Source organism: Sus scrofa, chromosome 3, assembly GCF_000003025.6.
Source record: "Sus scrofa isolate TJ Tabasco breed Duroc chromosome 3, Sscrofa11.1, whole genome shotgun sequence".
NCBI lineage: Eukaryota > Metazoa > Chordata > Mammalia > Artiodactyla > Suidae > Sus > Sus scrofa.
In genome coordinates this window covers 78,545,742-78,568,670 of record NC_010445.4, presented here as the reverse complement: position 1 = coordinate 78,568,670, position 22,929 = coordinate 78,545,742, and the positions used below count along the sequence as shown (strand labels likewise).

The window sequence follows — 22,929 nt, the reverse complement described above, 5'->3', positions numbered from 1 at the left end:
CTGTGAGCTGTGGTGTAGGTTGCAGACACGGCTTGGATCCCACATTGCTGTGGCTCTGGTGTAGGCAGGTGGCTACAGCTCCAATAGACCCCTAGCCTGGGAACCTCCATATACTGCAGGAGCGGCCCTAAAAAAGGCAAAAAGACCAAAAAAAAAAAAAAAAAAAAAAAAAAAAAGTAAAAAGAAAGATAGGTAGGTTCGGACCAGTTCAGTTTAGCCTTTAAGAACAGCATGATGCTACAATTTTTAAAATTCAACTTGTTGATTTAATTTTTGTAATAGGTGACATATGCACTTAGTTTCAAAAGAAAATGACAGCAAACCATACAGAAGTATACTATTAAAAGTCATATTCTTATCCCTGTATCCCTCCTACCTCTGCCCCACTTCCTTGCCCTAATTCACCAGTTTCCTATCCAAAGTCCAGAGTTATAGAAGGGTTTTAAGTTGGGGAGTGATAAATTAGCCTTTAAAAATCATTGTGGCTACAGCATAGAGGATAAACTGGTGGGGAGCAAAAACGGAAGCAGGTAGAACAGTGAGGAAGTGTTGAACTGGTCCAGAGGGAGATGGAGAAAGGTGGCTCTGACAAAAGTTATGAGGGAGGGGGTGGAGAGCCTCTGGCAGATGTGAATTTTTTTGGCACACATATGGCAGATATGTTGGGTTTTTTTTTTAAGAATTATCAGAACTTTCATTTTTGCTTAGTCTTATTTTCTTAAAAATATGGAGTTCCTGGAGTTCCCGTCGTGGCGCAGTGGTTAACGAATCCAACTAGGAACCATGAGGTTGCGGGTTCGATCCCTGCCCTATGCTCAGTGGGTTAAGGATCCGGCGTTGCCGTGAGCTGTGGTGTAGGTTGCAGACGCGGCTCGGATCCCGCGTTGCTGTGGCTCTGGCGTAGGCCGGTGGCTACAGCTCCGATTCAACCCCTAGCCTGGGAACCTCCATATGCCGTGGGAGCAGCCCAAGAAATAGCAACAACAACAACAAAAAAGACAAAAGACAAAAGACAAAAAAAAAAAAAATGGAGTTCCCTTGTGGCTCAGCAGGTTAAGGATGCAGCATTACAACAGCAGTTTGGGTCACTGCCATGGTGGAGGTTAGATCCCTGGCACAGGAATTTCCACATGCTGTGGGCATGCCCCCCCAAAATAATGTTATAAGGAAGTTTCATAAAATCAAATAAACAATGGTAAGATATCTTAACTTGAAAAAGATTGGGAATCACTAGTTTACAAGTTATAATTGAATGAAAGAACAATTGTACCAGACTCAGTTCGCTGTTTCATACCCACATTAGTTGAGTATGTGACTGGGAGGTGGTGGAGCTGAGTAAAGAAGAGATTAACTTAGGATAAACAAGTGGCTTCAGGTTTCTAGTTTCTGTAAGTGAAGGAAGGCAGGGCCATTCACTCAGAATGGGATGGTGGAAGAGAAACAGGTAGAGAGCTCTGAGTTATAGTTTAGAGTTACTGTGTTTGAAATATCTGTGAAGCGCCAAAGGGGAGAAATCAAGTAGGCAGCGGGATTTATGTATTTGGAGCAATGGGGAGAGATCTGAGCTCTAGAGAGAAGGGGCACTGAAGTTATGAGTATAAATGTGATAACCCAGGAGTTCAGAGGAGACAGAAGAGGGCTTAGAATTAGGTCTTGAGGAATGCTAACATTCAAGGGCAGGGATTGGGGCGGGATGGAGGTAGGGGAGAAGCCTAGGTCTGAACAGGACACAAAGGAGAATGCTGGAGAATTGGTAAGAATACTAGAAGAGTGAGAGAGGACAAGATGGCGGAGGAGTAGGGAGACACGCTTGCCCTCTCCCACACACACAACAAAAAAAGCACATCTACAGAATAAATGACTCGCACAGAACAGCAACCAATCGCTGGCAAAGGAACCTAAACTCCAATAACGGCAAGAAGTTCATGACATTACTGGGCAGAACGAGAGAAAAGAGGAGAGTGAGAGAAGGCGAATCCGAGCGGGACGGGCGCTCCCGAAAGGGAACTGCGGAGGAGAAAGGGATCCCGCACCCTGGAAAGTCACCTACCAGGGGAAAGATCAAACGAACCGGAGAAATCTCCAGATGCAGAGAAGAGTGTAGCAGTAAGTTGGAATACGGAAAAGCCGATCAAGAACCCAATGGACCATCTGAACTACGGGCACAGTCACCAAAAATTGAGTCACCTGGATGGGGGCTGGGCACCGAGACCTCGGCTCCAGAGGTTGGTCCCCGGGCTGGGGGGGCGGGGCAGAGCGGAAACTGCTTGGGAGGTCTAGAAACCATTTGACAGGGCAGAGACTGTCTGGGAGACTAGAAAACAAAGCTGTCACAGAGGAAGGGAACAATACTCTAGGGGCGGGGAAGTGGAAAGCCGCATCAGAGGGAACCTGGGAGAAGAACCAGGTCTGCGCCCATGCTAGGGAGGGGAGAGAAGAAGGGGTGGGTCCCCATAGAATACCCCCCACACCACAGCAAGCTTACAGGCCCGCTAGCTAGCTGAAAGCTGTGCTTCCCAGTGCATCCCCTCCCCCCACCCCCGCCACCCCCTACGCTCTCATCGAACCTGGGGCTGCCTGCCATCCAGGAGGGCTGGCCTCAACAATTGCCTGAAGCCTACCACCGCAGGGGCTGTCCCTGCACAGGCCTGCTTGCCCTTTGGAGGGGCTACACTTCCACAGAGCAGCACCAAACACCACCAGCCCCCGAGAAAAGGCCTGCATCCCAGAAAAGCTAGAACAAGCCTAGCCAGGCCGTAAATAGATCGGCCTAATTCTCGGACGGTTTTTCTCAGTCGGGCTGCCCTGGGGAGGAGCCTCTTGGGTCTCCAACACCCCTGCTACCCGCCCAAGCCTCCAGGGGGGGCTGAGACCTAGTGGACCAGCTGCATAGGACTGCCAGCTCCAGGCAGGACCCCCTGCAGCCCAGAAAAGCTGCAACAAGCCTGGCCGAGTTGGGAAAAGATCTCAGACAGTCTTTCTGAGTCGGGCTGCCCTGGGGAGGAGCCTCTTGGGTTTCCAGTGGCCCTGCTACCCGCCCAAGCCCCCAGGGGGTGCCCCACTCCCGTGAAATAACTGCTCAGCACCACCAGCCCCCTGCAAGAGCCCCTGCAGCCTAGAAAAGCTGCAACAAGCTCGGCCAGACTGTGAAAAGATCCGCCTACATTCTCAGGCTGTCCTTCTGAGTTGGGCTGCCCTAGGGAAGAGCCTCTTAGGTTCTCAGTGACCCAGATAGCTGATCCAGCCCCAAGGGGGTGCTGCACTCCTGGAGAGCAGCTGCCCAACACTGCCAACCCCTGCAAGAACCCCACAGCCTAAAAACACCAGAGCAAGCTCTGCATGACCAAGTGAAATCTGCTACCATCGTGGTGTGGACCTCCCAGTCCTGTCTGCCCACAGGAAGCCCTCCTTTGCTTCAAAGAGACCCTGTTAGCCCCATCAACACTCCAGAAAAGCCACACTGCCTCAAAAAAGATTGACCAACAACGCCAGCCCTCAGGAAATATTCCACAGCAGTGACAAGGCAAACACTGCCCGATAACGGAGAGTACAACTCCCTCAGGAGAAAGAAAACAACAAGCAAGATGAAGAAGCTGAGAAACCACCCCCAGTCAAACCAACAGGAGAACTCACCTAAAACAGTCAACAATGAAACAGATCTCTGCAGTCAGACAGACCTGGAGTTCAAAAGAGAAATAGTGAAAATACTGAAGGAATTAAGAGAAGATATGAACAGTAATGCAGATACCCTCAGAAAGGAACTAGAAAATATAAGGAGGGGCCAAGAAAAACTAGAACATTCATTTGCAGAGATGCAAACTGAACTAGCGGCAGTAAAAACCAGAATGAATAATACAGAAGAACGAATCAGTGATATGGAAGATAGAATAATGGAAATCACTCAATCCGGTCAACAGACAGAAAACCGAATCAAAAAACTGGAAAGCAATATAAGAGACCTATGGGATAATATAAAGCGGGCCAATCTACGCATAATAGGAATTCCAGAAGGAGTAGAAAAAGATAAGGGGATGGAAAATATATTTGAAGAAATTACCGATGGAAACTTCCCAAATCTAAAGGATACTGGGTTCAAGATACAAGAAGCACAGAGGGCCCCAAACAAACTGAACCCAAACAGACCCACACCAAGACACATCATAATAAAAATGGCAAAAGTTAGTGATAAAGAGAGGATCCTAAAGGCAGCAAGAGAAAAACAGAATGTTACCTACAAGGGAACCCCCATAAGAATATCAGCTGATTTCTCTACAGAAACACTACAGGCCAGGAGGGAATGGCGAGAGATATTTAAAGTGCTCAAAGGAAAAATATGCAACCTAGAATACTCTATCCAGCAAGAATATCATTTAAAATAGAAGGGGAAATAAAAATTTCTCCCAACAAACAAAAACTTAAAGAATACAGCAACACAAAACCCAGGTTAAAGGAAATATTGAAAGGGCTTCTCTAAACCAAAAAGAAAGGAAGGAAAGGGAAGAAAAAAGAAAAAAGAAGAAGAAGAGGAAGAACTAGGACTGAGGAAACCGCAATCAGAGAGCAGTCACTCAAATAAGCCAGCATACAGATTTAATCATGAACATGCTTCAAACAAAATAAAATTAAAAAGGAAAAAAATAAAAAAGAGTCATCAAAACCATAAAATGTGGGCAAGGGATGTTAGGAAGGAAATAACCCTTTTTGTTTGTTTGTTTGTATGTCTCTCTTCTTAATTTTAATATAGTAATGAAGTGTTTGAACTTACAGGACCATCAGGCTAAAACACACAATTATGGGAAGGGGTTAGCATACTTAAAAAACAGGGCAACCACAAGCCAAAACCAAATATTGCATTTGCAAAAAATGAACAAAAAAATACACTCAAGCAGATAACAACAGGAGACCATCCAACCAAAAAAAAAGAAAGGAAGAATGGAGAACCATAGAATCAACTGGAATGCGAGGTTCAAATGGCAATAAATAATCATCTATCAATTATCACCTTAAATGTCAATGGGCTGAATGCCCCAATCAAAAGACACAGAGTGGCTGAGTGGATAAAAAGGCAAAAACCTTCAATATGCTGCCTACAAGAAACTCACCTTAGGACAAAAGATACATATAGAGTGAAAGTGAAAGGCTGGGGAAAAATATTTCACGCCAATAGACATGACAGAAAAGCAGGAGTCGCAACGCTCATATCAGACAAAATAGACTTTAAAACAAAAGACATAAAGAAAGACAAAGAAGGACACTATTTAATGATTAAGGGATCCATCCAAGGAGAGGATGTTACTATCATCAACATATATGCCCCAAATATAGGAGCACCCAGATACATACAACAAATATTAACAGACATAAAGGGAGATATTGATGAGAATACAATCATAGTAGGAGACCTAAATACCCCCCTCACATCAATGGACAGATCCTCTAGACAGAAAACCAATAAAGCAACAGAGATCCTAAAGGAAACAATAGAAAAGTTAGACTTCATTGATATCTTCAGGACACTACATCCAAAAAAAGCAGAGTACACATTCTTCTCAAATGCTCATGGAACCTTCTCAAGAATCGACCACATATTGGGACACAAAGCGAATCTCAATAAATTTAGGAGCGTAGAAATTATCTGAAGTATCTTCGCTGACCACAATGCCATGAAATTAGAAATCAACCATGGGAAAAGCAAAGAGAAAAAACCTACTCCATGGAGACTAAACAACAGGCTACTAAAAAACCAATGGGTCAATGAGGAAATCAAGAAGGAAATTAAAAACTACCTTGAAACAAATGATAATGAAGACACAACCTCGCAAAATCTATGGGATGCTGCGAAAGCAGTGCTCAGAGGGAAATTTATAGCAATACAGGCCTTTCTCAAAAAAGAAGAAAGATCCCAAATGGACAACTTAACCCTCCACCTAAACGAATTAGAAAAAGAAGAACAAAAAAGTCCTAAAGTCAGCAGAAGGAAGGAAATTATAAAGATCAAGGAAGAAATCAATAAAATAGAGACTCAAAAAACAATAGAGAAAATTAATAAAACCAAGAGCTGGTTCTTTGAAAAGGTGAACAAAATTGACAACCCCCTGGCCAGACTCACTAAAAAGAGGCGAGAAAGAACCCAAATAACCAAAATTATAAATGGAAAAGGAGAAATCACAACGGATACAGCAGAAATACAAAAAACCATAAGAGAATACTATGAACAACTGTATGGCAACAAGTTTGACAATCTGGAAGAAATGGACAATTTTCTAGAATCTTACAGCCTGCCAAAACTGAATCAAGTAGAAACAGACCAACTGAACAGACCAATCACTAGAAATGAAATTGAAGAGGTCATAAAATCACTCCCTACAAATAAAAGTCCAGGACCAGATGGCTTCACAGGTGAATTCTATCAAACATATAAAGAGGAATTGGTGCCCATCCTCCTTAAACTCTTTCAAAAGGTTGAAGAAGAAGGAATACTCCCAAAGACATTCTATGAGGCCACCATCCCCCTCATTCCAAAACCAGACAGAGATACCACCAAAAAAGAAAACTATCGCCCAATATCATTGATGAATATAGATGCAAAAATTCTCAACAAAATCTTAGCCAACCGAATCCAACAACATACCAAAAAAATTATACACCATGACCAGGTTGGGTTCATCCCAGGTTCACAAGGATGGTTCAACATACGCAAATCAATCAGCATCATACACCACATTAACCAAAAAAAAGTCAAAAATCATATGATCATCTCAATAGACGCAGAAAAAGCATTTGACAAAGTTCAACATCCATTCATGATCAAGACCCTCGCCAAAGTGGGTATAGAGGGGACATTCCTGAATATAATCAAAGCCATTTATGATAAACTCACAGCAAACATAATCCTCAATGGGGAAAAACTGAAAGCCTTCTCACTCAAATCTGGAACAAGACAGGGATGCCCACTCTCACCACTGCTCTTCAACATCATTTTGGAAGTCCTGGCCACAGCAATTAGACAAACCAAAGAAATAAAAGGCATCCATATAGGAAGAGAAGAGATCAAACTGTCACTGTATGCAGATGACATGATACTATACCTAGAAAACCCTAAGGACTCAACCCCAAAACTCCTTGAACTGATGAATAAATTCAGCAAAGTAGCAGGATATAAGATTAACATTCAGAAGTCAGTTGCAGTTCTGTATACCAGCAATGAAACATTACAAAAGGAATACAAAAATACGATACCTTTTAAAATTGTACCTCACAAAATCAAATACCTCGGAATACACCTGACCAAGGAGGTAAAGGACCTATATGCTGAGAACTATAAAACTTTAATCAAAGAAATCAAAGAAGATGTAAAGAAATGGAAAGATATTCCATGTTCCTGGATTGGGAAAATCAATACTGTAAAAATGGCCACACTACCCAAAGCAATCTACAGATTCAATGCAATCCCTATCAAATGACCCATGACATTTTTCACAGAACTAGAACAAACAATCCAAACATTTATATGGAACCACAAAAGACCCAGAATCGCCAAAGCAATCCTGAGAAACAAAAACCAAGCAGGAGGCATAACTCTCCCAGACTTCAAGAAATACTACAAAGCCACAGTCATCAAAACAGTGTGGTACTGGTATCAAAACAGACAGACAGAGCAATGGAACAGAATAGAGAATCCGGAAATAAACCCTGACACCTATGGTCAATTAATCTTTGACAAGGGAGGCAAGAACATAAAATGGGAAAAAGAAAATCTATTCAGCAAGCATTGCTGGGAAACCTGGACAGCTGCAGGCAAAGCAATGAAACTAGAACACACCCTCACACCATGCACAAAAATAAACTCCAAATGGCTGAAAGACTTAAATATACGACAGGACACCATCAAACTCCCAGAAGAGAACATAGGCAAAACCCTCTCTGACATCAACATCATGAATATTTTCTCAGGTCACTCTCCCAAAGCAATAGAAATTAGAGCAAAAATAAACCCATGGGACCTCATCAAACTGAAAAGCTTTTGCACAGCAAAGGAAACCCAAAAGAAAACAAAAAGACAACTTACAGAATGGGAGAAAACAGTTTCAAATGATGCAACCGACAGGGCTTAATCTCTAGAATATATAAACAACTTATACAACCCAACAGCAAAAAAACCAATCAATCAATGGAAAAATGGGCAAAAGACCTGAATAGACATTTCTCCAAAGAAGATATACAGATGGCCAACAAACATATGAAAAAATGCTCAACATCGCTGATTATAAGAGATATGCAAATCAAAACTACCATGAGATACCACCTCACACCAGTCAGAATGGCCATCATTAATAAATCCACAAATAACAAGTGCTGGAGGGGCTGTGGAGAAAAGGGAACCCTCCTGCACTGCTGGTGGGAATGTAAACTGGTACAGCCACTATGGAGAACAGTTTGGAGATACCTTAGAAATCTATACATAGAACTTCCATATGACCCCGCAATCCCACTCTTGGGCATCTATCCAGACAAAGCTCTACTTAAAAGAGACACATGCACCCACATGTTCATTGAAGCACTATTCACAATAGCCAGGACATGGAAACAACCCAAATGTCCATTGACAGATGATTGGATTCGGAAGAGGTGGTATATATACACAATGGAATACTACTCAGCCATAAAAAAGAATGACATAATGCCATTTGCAGCAACATGGATGGAACTAGAGAATCTCATCCTGAGTGAAATGAGCCAGAAAGACAAAGACAAATACCATATGATATCACTTATAACTGGAATCTAATATCCAGCACAAATGAACATCTCCTCAGAAAAGAAAATCATGGACTTGGAGAAGAGACTTGTGGCTGCCTGATGGGAGGGGGAGGGAGTGGGAGGGATCGGGAGCTTGGGCTTATCAGACACAACTTAGAATAGATTTACAAGGAGATCCTGCTGAATAGCATTGAGAACTATGTCTAGATACTCATGTTGCAACAGAAGAAAGGGTGGGGGAAAAAATGTAATTGTAATGTATACATGTAAGGAAAACCTGACCCCCTTGCTGTACAGTGGGGAAATTAAAAAAAAAAGAATAAAAAAATAAATAAAAAAAAGAAAAAAAAAGAATACTAGAAGAGCACAGTGTCATGGAGAACTAACAAAAAAAAGTATTTCAAGAATGATGGAATAATCAGTAGTGCTGAATCCTCCTGTGTATCTAAGATAATGTTTTTGTTTTTTTTGTTTTTGTTTTTCCTTTTTAGGACTGCACCCACAGCACATGGAAGTTCCCAGGCTAGTAGGTTAATTAGAGCTGCAGCTGCCAGCCTTTGCCACAGCTACAGCCATGCCGGATCCAAACCATCTCTGCGGCCTACACCACAGTTCACAGCAACGCCAGGTCCTTAACCCATTGAGTGAGGCCAGGAATCAAACCAACATCCTCATGGATACTAATTGGGTCCATTTGCACTGAGCCACAAAGGGAATTCCTAAGATAATTCTTTCATTAAAAGGTCTATTGAATTTGAAGATACAGAGGATGTTTGCAACCTAGTAGAAAGGTTTTCAGTGTAATCAGGAGAAAAGTATGGGTCAAGTTGGTTAAATGGTGAGAGAGCAATAGAAAAATTAAGATGCTAAACAGAGACAATTCTTCTGAAAATTTTGTTCTGAGTACTAATGTGTTTATTTGCCTAAGTAGAAAAGAAGAGAGCCTATTTAAGTTGATTGGGTGTCTCAAAGGACCCCAAAAAGCCAAAACATATTACATTGCCACAATAATCAAAACTGTGGTACTGGCACAAGACAGACCTACAGACCATTGGAACAAAATAGAGGGCCCAGAAGTATATCTTCATTTATATGATCAAATGATCTTCAAATAAGAGTGCTAAGACCACTCAATAGAGAAAGGATAGTATCTTCAACAAATGGTGCTGCAAAAACTGGATATCCATAGGCAAAGGGTAAAGATGGACTCTTACCTTATACTGTACACAGAAATTAACTCACAATGGATTAAAAACCTACACTTCGACCCAAAACTATAAAATTTCTTAAAGGAACCACAGGGGAAAAACTTCATGACACTGAATTTGAAAATGATTTCTTGGATATGACACTAAAAGCAAAAATAGACAAGTGAGACTACACAAGACTTCAAAACTTTTGTGCATCAGAAGACACAATTAACAGAGTGAAAAGACAACTTACAGAATGGGAGAAAATATTTGCAAATCATATAGCTGACAAGGGGTTAACAGCCAGAATATATTTTTAAAACTCCTGTAACTCACCAATAAAAAGATCAAATAATCCACTTTTTAAAAATGGGCAAAAGACCTGAATAGACATTTCTCCAAAGATGATATACAAATGGCCAACAAGCATATGAAAAGATGCTCAACATCTTTAGAGAAATACAAAACAATCTTTAGAGAAATGCAAAACAATCTTTAGAGAAATGCAAGTCAAAACAACAATGAAATAACATCTCACACCCACAGAATAGTAATTGCCAAAAAATAACAGTGATAAATGTTGGTAAAGATACGGAGAAACTGAACTGTTGGAGGGATTGTCAAATGGTGCAACTGCTGCTGTGGAAAACGGGATGGAGGTTTCTCAAAAAATTAACAATCATTGGATTGAACAATCCCATTTGTGAGTATATGCCCAAAAGAAATGAAAGCAAGGTCTCCAAGAGATATTTATACAACCTGTTCATAGCAGCATGATTCACAGTAGCCCAGAGAAGGAAGCAACCCAAATGTCCATCAACAGATGAACACATAAACAAAATCTGGTACAAGCATTGGTGGAATATCATTCAGCCTTAAAAAGGAAGGCAATCTTGTCACATGCTACAACATGGATGAACCATGAGCACATTATGCTAAGTAAAATAAACTAGGCTCAGAAGGACAAATACTGCATGGTTCCACTTTCATATGGCAGCTAAAAGAGTCAAACTCACAGAAGCAGAGAGTAGAATGGTAGTTGCCAGGGGTAGGGGGAAAGGGAGTTGTTATTTAAGGGGCACAGAGTTTCAGTTTTGCGAAACGAAAAAGTTCCGGATAACGACTTCACAGCAATGTGAATATACTTAACACTACTGAACTATACACTTAAAAATGGTTAAGACAGTAAATTTTATATTTTTTAAATAAAAAATTGTTTAAATTTTTTTAAGTTTATTGAAAATGTCCAGATGAAAGGGTAAATTTAATTATTTTTAAAAATCAGGTATCTGTGCCAAAAACCATTTCTAAGCATTTTACATATACTAACTTAATTCTTAAAATAAACATATGAGTATTTTTATCTTCATTTTATAGTTAAATGAACTCTGGCACAGACAGGTGAAGCTACTTCCCCAAAGTCACACAGCTAATAAAGCCAAGATTTGATACCAAGAAGAATGGAGCAGTATGCACTTTCCACCAGTGTGCTGCATGTAAGAGAAGGGGCAATCATGTGCAGTCCTGAGAAGGCCAGGTGGAATGGAATCCAAGTCTACACCAGAGGCTCTCAACCTTCTCAGTTCATAGCTGTGTATCTCAGAAATTGTTATGGTGCCTCAGGCCAAAACAAACACCAGAATTCAAACAACTTAATAAGTGTTTTATGTCCCAACAACTTGGTAGTCATTTGAACATATAGTACACACAGATCAAAAGAAAACGGTTTTTATCCAATCCCTAAATAACCACATTACTTACTAATAGGATGTGTGCACTGTTAGAAGTTGGGCAATACACAACTTTTCAAACCTTGGAATCAGATTGGATTCCTCACCCTCATTCCTATTCTATGTTAATTGTTGTGTGGTACTTGCTTTTTATCCCAGCAAGCTCTGAAAAACCAGCTTCATATAAATATGACATCATCAAAAGGAATGTAGTGTGTTCTAATGTTGAAACTCTGCTCTACCTGAAGCTACTTGTTTGTGTAGTATCTGACAGCAGCCCTGTGTTCTCCTTGAAACTTTAAAATACCTGTAGGACTACTGTCAATTCACGGCAATCCTCAGGGTATAGGCTGAGAACTGTGGGTCTAGATGGAAACTTGGCTTGAGATAGGAGTGGGGGTTGTTCCTTTATTATGGCAGAAGGATGGATATAGGTATAAAGAGATGTATACATGCTTGGCATGCAGTGATAACTGGGATCATAATTCATCCTAGAATTCTACTGAGACTAAGGGGACTACCAAATAATAAGTAATTCATTGTGGAGAGCCTCTGTGAATATTCCATACACAATACAATTTTATGAGAGGCTTAGTTACAGCTGCTTTTAATTTCATACTTAAGCAGTATAAATGCTAACCTAATAGTTTTTTTAAACTTTATTTTTAAAAACAAGAGATATACAGAGTTCTCTCATGGCACAGTGGGTTAAAGATCCAGCATTGCCACTGCAGTGTCTCAGGTCACCACTATGGTGTGGATTCGATTCCTGTCCTGGGAACTTCTACATGCCATAGGTGCAGCCCTCAAAAATAAGCAGTATAAATCACAATTTGGCAAAAGCACTTGATGTGCTTTCTCTATTAGCTATGTAGCATATACATAACATAATATTCTCAAATATCATGAATGTAACACTTGCCAGGTTCTCACACCCAACCTTAAATACTTAACTTTATATGTACATTTCGAACTGGTACATTCCAAGTTGTGCATGTAATACACAGTTCTAATTTTTTTGTTTGTTTTTTGATTTGTTTAGGGCCACAGGTGTGGCATGTGGAAGTTCCCAGACACGGGCTGAATCAGAGCTGCAGCTTCCTGCCTAAGTCACAGCCACAGCAACGTGGAATCCAAGCTGCATCTGTGACCTACACCACAGCTTGCAGCAACACTGGATCTCTAACCCACCAAGCAAAACCAGGGATCTAACCACATCCTCATGGATACTAGTCGGGTTCGCTACTGCTGAGCCATGATGGGAATTCCCGACAAACTTCTAAATTCGATGTAAGCCTTATTTTAAGTTTTTGTATAAAAAAATTCAATACAAGTACTCAAATATAATGCATTAAAAGTCTTCTCGTTAGCTGCTATCAATGCAAAAACTTTACTCTCCCTTTATAAAGTACATAAATATCTGGCATGTGCTTGTTTCTAACTTTGTAAAATATATATGAACTCATCTAGCTTTATACATATTTGCTATTAACTATAACTGGTTATATGAGGAAATTCATAGTCCTGAACTGGCTTTCTTTGTGGCAAAATACCTTGACGCTTCCAAAACATTATTAGACACAAATGCCAAGGGTGGAGGCAGGCAGTTATGAGTTTCTTTAAATAAATATTTTTAAATGAAAACAATAAAAGAGAAGAAAGAACTATTTATGAAAGAACAGGAAGGAAATGGTGATTGATGATTCAAAGATATATTATTATGAAGAAGATCAAAATTTTCTTTGTGTCATAACCATGTTCCAAAACTGGGTTCATATTACTGTACATTTAAGAGTAAATAATTAATGTATTGATGAATTATCAGAGGTCATCAAACTTTGTATTGAATTAGTCAAGATACAAGGTAAATTTTATTTTCATTTTTTTCAAAGGAGTGATTTTTTTTTTTTTTTTTTGGTCTAAGAGAGTAACTAGTAGGACATGATATTAAACAGACTGGCTGAACATTAAGATTACGTAGGTATAGTACTGTATACATGTGAACATAAAGATACATATTCTTATTTTTAATGTAAACTTTTGCGGGTATAATGGCCATGGTGGTACATCACTCAGCGCTCCTTCGGGAGGAACAAAGGCTGGAAACATAGTTGACTGACTGACCGAATGTTCCCCAGATGACTACCAGCCACTGACTGAGCATGGTTGGTACTAGTCCAACAGGGGACTCCTTGAATGAGCATCTTTTGCTCAAGGACTCTCCTGTGGCTGAAATTTTTTGAGCACTATGCTACAGCACAAGACTCTTTATACCCAATCCTCTCTCCTCCTTTCACAGGGTTCAGATCATCACCTTGGTCAAAAGGCTCTCCCACCACCTCCTGCTTCCTACCCCTTTATCTTTCATATCTCCCCCATGGATCACTTGCAGTCCTAGGACCATCTTGACATCTGCCTCTCAGAAGTACCCTGGGCATGTTTAGAAAAGATTTAAATAAAAGAAATATGTGTAAAACTGTTAAAATGTCAAAAAATAATTGGAACTAAAATAACTGTTCACACTGTCTCATCCTACCACAAACTCTCATTCCACTCTCAAATTTAACCATTTTCAACTCCTAGTCATTTCTCCTGGTTCTACCACTATATTTCTGTATATGTACCATTTAGAATTGCATTCAGGTGTACTAACAGAAACCTTAGAAAAAAGCCATTTCTTAATCGAATGGGGATTTTTGTTATCTTCACAGAACAAGAAATTTGGTGTTACGCAGTCCATAGCTGAAAAGACAGCTCTATGAAGCTGCTGATTTCATGACATCAACAAGTACCAGGCACCTACTTTTCACCTCCTTTCCCTTTAAGTGGTTTTTCATCAACATTACCCCAGCAATTAATTCTTCCCTTTTCTGCATCAATTTTTCCTCTCTTGACTGGATCACTCCCATTAGTTTATCAACAGAAAGAGATGTTATTTCTTGCATCTAAAAAACAAACAGGCGTTCCCGTCATGGCTCAGCAGAAACAAATTTGACTAGCATCCACGAGGACACAGGTTCGATCCCTGGCCTTGTTCAGTGTGTTAAGGATCTGGCATTGCTGTGAGCTGTGGTAGAGACTGCAGATTCAGCTCAATCTGATGATGCTGTGGCTATGACATAGGCCAGCAGCTACAGGTCCGATTCGACCCCTGGGCTGGGAACCTCCACATGCCTCAGGCACAGCCCTAAAAAGCCAAACATAAAAAACAAACAAAAACCTGTTTTAAACCCCTATGTCTTCCAAGCTCCTGCCCTATTTTTCTATTTTCCTTTATAACATAATATTTTCTGATGTTGTAAACCCCTAATTTCTCTCTTCCCATTTTCTTGTATTTTTTTCCAAATACATTCCAGTCAGGTTTCTGCCTATACTATCTACTGAACCTGCTCTTATCTAGGTCACCTCCATGCTACTCCATCCAATGTCAATCTCAGGCAACTTGTTACTGATATGTTACACACCAGCCACACTGGACTTGCTTCCTGAAACCTAGTTTCCAGGACACCAAATTCCTTCAGTGTGCCCCACCTCTTTGGCTACTCCTCATTAGTCTCCTTTCTCCATCTCTCCCTTTCTCTCTCTCTCTCCAACCCTCAATGCTGGAGGACCCGGGAGCTCAGCCCTTCTACCCCCTCTAGTTCTCTACCTACTTCACTCTCTGGGTGATCTTCACTGATTTTTTTTGGCTTTAATACCATCTGTACTGCTACATCTCTCTCCAGCCCAGGTCTTCCTCCAAAACATATATTCCTATAACCAACTATCTATTGATGTCTCTACTTGAATATCTAATAGGCATTTCAAACACTGATGTCCAAAACAAGGCTCCTGATATTTCCCTCAAAAATGTCTCTTCTCAATCTCTGCCATCTCAGTATATAGCAAGTCCATTCTTCTGGTTGCTCAGAAATTTCTCCTATACTCCACATTTGATCCATTAGCAGAATCTGGCCACTTCTCACCACTTAACCATTCTATCCAGACAAAAACCACTGTTATACCTCTCCTAGACTATGGCAATAGCCTTCTACCTGATCCCCCTAATTTGATCTTTGCTTTCTTCAATCTGTTCCTACCACAAGAGCCAGAGTTAGCTCATTAAAAAGTAAATCAGATCAAGTTCTTCTGTCCAAAACCCCTCAAGAGCTTCCCATCTCAATTAGAGTAAAAGTCAACTCCTTTCAAAGGCCTAAAAGGCCCTGTGTAACTGGTGTCTTGCTTTCTCTCTGATCTCAATTTCTACTCTCTTCTCCTTGCTCATCCTACTCCAGTCACATTGACTCTTTGCTGTTCTTCAAATATGTCAAGTATCCCCACATCTTACCGTTTTTGTAACATCAGGATCTGTTCATATAGAAAAAATGGATATTGGGAAAGGAACTAGCAATGTCTTCCATATATGTTATTCTTTGATTTAGTCATCACTTATTGATTTTTTTATTACCATGAATTGAGATTTAATTATTTTATATTTTTAATTATCTCCTATTAAGTATTATTATTATTATTATTAATTCTCCTAGATCAGATTAGATATCAGATCTATTAGTTCCTTTTCTTCCCTCCAACAACCCTGGTAGACCCTTCTGTCCCCTGCCCCAACTTAGACTAGCTGCTCTCCAGGCCTTAAGGCACAGTTATCATCCTAAGATTTCTTTTCATTTCTTTCCTCTGTATGATCTTCTGTTTTCTGGATTGTAAGAAACCTGTTTCTTAGTTTATTATTTTGCTTTAGGGAAGCACAACTTCCAAAAGTATCCTGAGAAAAAGTGCATGGCAGGTAGTTAAGTTTTTCTGATCTACTAACAAACCTTAAAATGTCCTTGTCTGAAACGCAATTTATAATTCTACATATATAATTCTAGGCTAAAAATCATTTTCTTTCAGAATTTTGAAGGCACGAGTCCACTCTCTTCTAACTCTTTGTGCTGATGTTGAAAAGCCTGATATAAATCTTATTCCCATGCTTTTCTATGTATCTTGTTTTTCTTTTTGGATCTTCTTTATCTTTGGTTTTCTACAAATCACAACATATGCCTTGGTATTGGTTTCTTTCAATCATTTGTTCCTTTCAAATTGCAAACATCCTCCAGTGCTGGGAAATTTTCTTCTATTATTTTTTGTTCCTTCCTTCCTGTTTTCTATTAGTAAGATAGTGGGCCTTCTGGCCTGATACTTTTATTTTCTTATCTTCTATTGCCTATTGTTCACTACTATGTCCCTTTGTCACTCTGTTCTGCATTATAGGGATATATTAACTTTATATTTCAATTCTATTAATTTATCTATTTATGCTGAATTTTTTTAATTTCTAAGAGTGCCTTTCCTTTTCTCTGTGAATTCCTTTTTCAAAAATAGCATCCTGAGTTCCCATCGTGATGCAGTGGTTAACGCATCCAACTAGGAACGATGAGGTTGCGGGTTCGATCCCTGGCCTTGCTCAGTGGATTAAGGATCTGGCGTTGCCGTGAGCTGTGGTGTAGGTTGCAGATGCAGCTCGGATCCCATGTTGCTGTGGCTCTGGCGTAGGCTGGTGGCTACAGCTCCGATTAGACCCCTATCCTGGGAACCTCCATATGCCACGAAAGCGGCCCAAGAAATGGCAAAAAGACAAAAAAAAAAAAAAAAAAAGCATCTTATTCTTGTTTCAAGGTATGAGAGCTCCTCTTATATCTCTGAGGGGATTAATTTTAATTCCTTGAACTTAGTTCTATTTATTGCACTGTCCCAGATTCTCTTTCTTTTCTGTTTCTTTTAGACTCAGACTCATAGATCTCAGATTTACAGATGGAGATATCCTTGAAAGTACTGTGGATCTCTGGTTCTCTGGTTATATTTAAAAGTGAGTCTCCAAAAAACTAATTGGGAGCTTGGTGTGTATCATTTGTTTACATGCATTTACTGTAGGGAGAATGGTTGGCACACCTACGTTTTCAAAGGGAAATAGTAAATATCAGTAAATATAGGCTTTGCTCTGGGAAGGGGGGGGGTAATCTATATTGTCAGAGAGGATCCTCTAAACATTGAGATATAAGCCTCAGTACTGAAGGGGGAAAGAAGTTGGGGAAGATCTCACAATTCCAGATACTCTTTCATAATCCCCTTATTTTCAGTCTAACCACCTGACTGCTGTTCTCTGCTTAGATCTTCAGGTCCAGAAACTCTCTAGTTTGGTGTCTCCAGAAAATGATTATGCCATCTCATTTTTTCTTTGTACAAACCACCTCTGGTTTTCATGTTTTATCCTATATTCCACTGGCAGGCTAATCTCTGTGCCTTCTCTAAATTCTTAGTAACTTTTTAATTAGGTGTCACAGAATTCAGTGCTCACTAGCACCCTAGTGATTATATGTGTCCGTTTTCCTTGACAAGGTTATTCTGGGAAATTAGCCCACACCTTACACGTCTTTAGTGCCTCCAACGATGGTGGCAGTCAATAAATACTATGTGATTGGTTCAGGCCTAAAAAGGCAAAATAAAATAAAATTAAATAAATAAATAAAATAAAATAGGGATTCAAAAAACAATAGAACAAAATCAATAAAACCAAAAGCTGGTTCTTTGAGAGGGTAAACAAAGCTGAAAAACCTCTGGCCAGACTCACCAAGGGAGAAAAAGAACTCAAATAAGAGTTCCTGTCGTGGCTCAGTGGTTAACGAATCCAACTAGGAACTATGAGGTTGTGGTTTGATCCCTGGCCTCGCTCAGTGGGTTACAGATCCGGCAATGCCGTGAGCTGTGGTGTAGGTTGCAGACACGGCTCGGATCTGGTGTTGCTGTGGGGTAGGCTGATAGCTATAGCTCTGATTAGACCCCTAGCGTGGAAACCTCCATGTGCCTCAGGTGCGGCCCTAGAATAGACCAAAAAGTAAATAAAATAAAATAAAATAAAATAAAATAAAATAAAATAAAATAAAATAAAATAAAATACATCAAAACAGTTACAGCAGAAATTGAAAGAATGCTGTAAATCAACTAAAATAAAAAGAATTAAAAAAAGAACTCAAATAAACAAAATAAGAAATGAAAAAGGAGAAATCTCAACAGATACTGCAGAAATACAAAAAAAGTAGGAGAATACTATCAACAATTATATGCCAACAAATAAGACAACCTTAAAGAAATGGACAACTTTCTAAAGATGCACAGCCGGCCAAAACTGAATCAAGAAGAAATAGATCAACTGAAGAGACTGATTAGTAGAAATGAAATTGAATATGTCACTACCTACAAACACCAAGTCCAGGACCAGATGGCTTCACAGGCAAATTCTATCAAACACACAAAGAACTTATACCCATCCTTCTTAAACTTTTCCAAAAGGTTGAAGAAGGAACACTCCCAAAAACATTCTATGAAGCCACAATCACCCTAATACCAAAACCACACAAAGATACCACCAGAAAAGAAAATTATATATGCCAATATCTTCAATGAATATAGACACAAAAATTCTCAGCAAAATTTTAGCCAACTGAATTCAACAACATATAAGAAAGACCATACACTATGATAAAATGGGATTCATCTCAGGTTCACAGGATGATTCATCATACACAAATCAATCAATGTCATACACCACATGAACAAAAGAAAAGCAAAAAAACCACATGATCATCTCAAAAGATGCAGAAAAAGCACTTTACAAAATCCAACATCCATTTAAGATAAAAACTCTTACCAAAGTGGGTATAGAAGGAATATACCTTATCATAATACAAGCCACTTATGACAAACCCACAGCAAATATAATATTCAACAGAGAAAAGCTGAAAGCCTTCCCACTAAAATCTGGAACAAGAAAAGGAGGCCCACTCTCACCACTTTTATTAAACATAGTATTCAAAGTCCTAGCCACAGCAATCAGCCAAACAAAAGAAATAAAAGGTATCCAGATTGGTAAAATTGTCACTCTATGCAGATGACATGATACTATATATAGAAAACCCTAAGGACTCCACAAAAAAACTACTCAATATGATCAACAAATTTAGCAAAGTAGCAGGATAAAAGATTAACATTCAGAAATCAGTTGCATTTCTGTATATAACAATGAAATACTAGAAAATATAAAAACACTATACCTTTTAAAATAACACCCCGAAAAATTAAATACCTAAGAATGAACCTGACCAATGAGGTGAAAGACTTATATGCTCAGAACTATAAAATATTAATCAAGAAAATTAAAGAGGATTCAAAGAAATGGAAAGATATTCCACGCTCGTGAGTTGGAAGAATTAATATTAAAATGGTCAGGAGTTCCCATCGTGGCACAGTGGTTAACGAATCCGACTGGGAACCATGAGGTTGTGGGTTTGGTCCCTGCCCTTGCTCAGTGGGTTAACGATGTGGCGTTGCCGTGAGCTGTGGTGTAGGTTGCAGACGCGGCTCGGATCTCGCGTTGCTGTGGCTCTGGCATAGGCCAGCAGCTACAGCTCCAATTAGACCCCTACCCTGGGAACCTCCATATGCCGCAGGTGCGGCCCAAAGAAATAGCAAAAAGACCAAAAAAAAAAAAAAATTAAAATGGTCAAACCACCCAAAGAAATCTACGATCCAATTTGACAGGGATTCAATGCAATCCCTATCAAATCGCCCAAGTCATTTTTCACAGAACTACAACAAACAATCCAAAAATTTATACAGAACCATAAAAGACCCAGAATTGCCAAAGCAATCCTGAGGGGGAAAAAAAAAAAAAAACAAGCAGGAGGCATAACAGACTTCAGACAATATTACAAAGCTACAGTAATCAAGACAGTGTGGTATTGGTACAAAAACACATGTATAGACCAATGGAAGAGAATACAGAACCCAGAAATAAACCCAGACACTTAGCAGTCAGTGAATCTTCAACAAAGGAGGCGAGAATATAAAATGGGAAAAAGACAGTCTCTTCAGCAAGTAGTGCTGGGAAAACTGGACAGCTGCATGTAAATAGATGAAACTGGAATACACCCTCTGCAAAAATAAACTCAAAATGGCTTAAAGCCTTAAATGTTAAGACAAGACACCATCAAACTCCTAGAAGAGAACATAGGCAAAACATTCTCTGACATCAACCATTCAAAGGTTTTCTTAGCTCAATCTCCAAAGGCAATAGAAATAAAAATAAAAATAAACCAATGGGATCTAATCAAACTCACAAGCTTTTGCAAAACAAAGGAAACCATGAAAAAAAAAAAAGATAACCTATGGAATGGGAGAAAATAGTTGCAAATGATGCAACTGACAAGGGCTTAATCTCCAAAACATACAACTTATACAGCTCAACAGCAAAAAAAAACCACAACCTAATTGAAAAATGGGCAGAAGACCTGAATAGACATTTCTACAAAGAAGATATACAGATGGCCATCAGGCACATGAAAAAATGCTCAATATCACTAATTATTAGAGAAATGCAAATCAAAACTACTATGAGGTACAATCTCGCACCTGTCAGAATGGCCATCATTAATAAGTCAACAAATAACAAATGCTGGAGAGGGTGTGGAGACAAGAGAACCCTCCTTCACTGTTGGTGGGAATGTAAACTGGTACAACCACTACGGAAAACAGTGTGGAGGTACCTCAGAAAACTAAATATAGAACTACCGTATGATCAAGTAATCCCCCTCCGGGGCATATATCTGCACAAAACTTTCACTGAAAAAGATACATGCACCCATATGTTCACTGCAGCCCTACTCACAGTAGCCAAGACATGAAAACAACCTAAATGTCCATTGACAGATGAATGAATTAAGAAGATGTGCTATATATACACAATGGAATACTATTAAGCTGCAAAAAATACTACTGAAATAATTCCATTTATAGCAACATGGTTGCAACTAGAGATTCTCATACTACACAAAGTCAGAAAGAGAAAGACAAATACTGTATGATATCGCTTATATATGTATTCTAATATATGGCACAAATGAACCTATCTACAGAAAAGAAACAAATTATGGACATGGAGAACAGACTTTGTGGTTGCCAAGGGGCTGGAAGTGGGATGGACTGGGAATTTAGGATTAGCAGATACAAACTATTGCATGTGGAGTAGATAAGCAAAGAGATCCTGCTGTATAGCACAGGGAACTACATCCAGTCACTTTTAATGGAACATGATGGGAGATAAAAGAATGTATATGTGTATATATTTATATAACCAGGTCATTTTGCTGTACAGTAGAAATTGACAGAACATCGAAAATCAACTATAATAAAATGAAAAGAATTTAATTTAAAAAATGGTAGTTAGTCCTAAAACACGTAAATTATATTATAAACAAGCAAGAATTTAAATTGATGCAGGATGTTTAATTCCACAAACAAGTTATAATTATCAGCAGTACTAATGTAACTCAGCTGCATATATGAGTAGAGTATGACTAATGATTCTTTTTATCACAAGCAAGTAAAATTTTTCTAGGCAAAGAATTTCTTTTAAGCCTGTTGGTGCAGATGAGGCATTTGTCCATTATTTTATGATCGATGGACAAGTGATCATTATGTCCTGAATCTAGACCCATTCAACACATAGGTCACCTTGCCCAGGCCATCCAGAAGAACTTTCTGTGGTGGAAATGTTCTGTATTTATGTTGTCCTTACGATAACATTTAAAGTATGGGTAGTGCAACTAAGGAACTGAATTTTAAACTTTAATTATATTTATATTTAAATAACCACAGGTGACTAGTGGCTACCATATCAAACAATGCAGCTTAGAGGGTTCAAAGAGTAATATTAAATATCTTGTAAGACAAATATTAGGTCTAACTCTAGTCTGTTTTTTGATTTCCCTAAGCATGGTGTTCACAAATGTACACAAAAATGGTTGAAAGATCTTTTGTCCTACGGTTTCATCTTCATTAAAATATGATTAAATCTATCACAAACAAAAAATACCTTCTGAAAAGATTCTTAGTGTTTATAGTGTCAGTACAACTATACTGATTAATGAGTTAGCCTGGTGGCTTGAGTCAAATCTGTCTGATGTTAGTTCTAGAATGATTAGAATTCAAACTATGAAATACCCACTCCTAAAAAGTTTTTGTCCATTACCTATCATAACACAAGAATACCAATTACTGCATAGTTTTCAGCTTCATTGGTTAAACATTGCGAAAGCACGTCAAACCTTTTTACCTGACAGACATATTTGCTCTTCCATTTGCTCAGCACACACTGACTGTTTTGCATCAGCTCCTGAAGGAAACAGAAAAGAGAGAGTGCAGTTGGCTATACACAT

General features: G+C 39.2%; 1 protein-coding gene across 4 annotated transcripts in view; it reads right to left on the bottom strand.

Moving 5' to 3' along the window:
* Positions 1 to 22,929, bottom strand: part of WDPCP (WD repeat containing planar cell polarity effector) — a 291,160-nt gene that overhangs the window by 157,643 nt on the left and 110,588 nt on the right. For all 4 annotated transcript variants that reach the window (XM_021087467.1, XM_021087466.1, XM_021087464.1 and 1 more), the window contains one exon: positions 22,827 to 22,886. In XM_021087467.1, the coding sequence (XP_020943126.1) occupies positions 22,827 to 22,886 (60 nt within the window). The remainder of the gene's footprint in view (positions 1 to 22,826; positions 22,887 to 22,929) is intronic.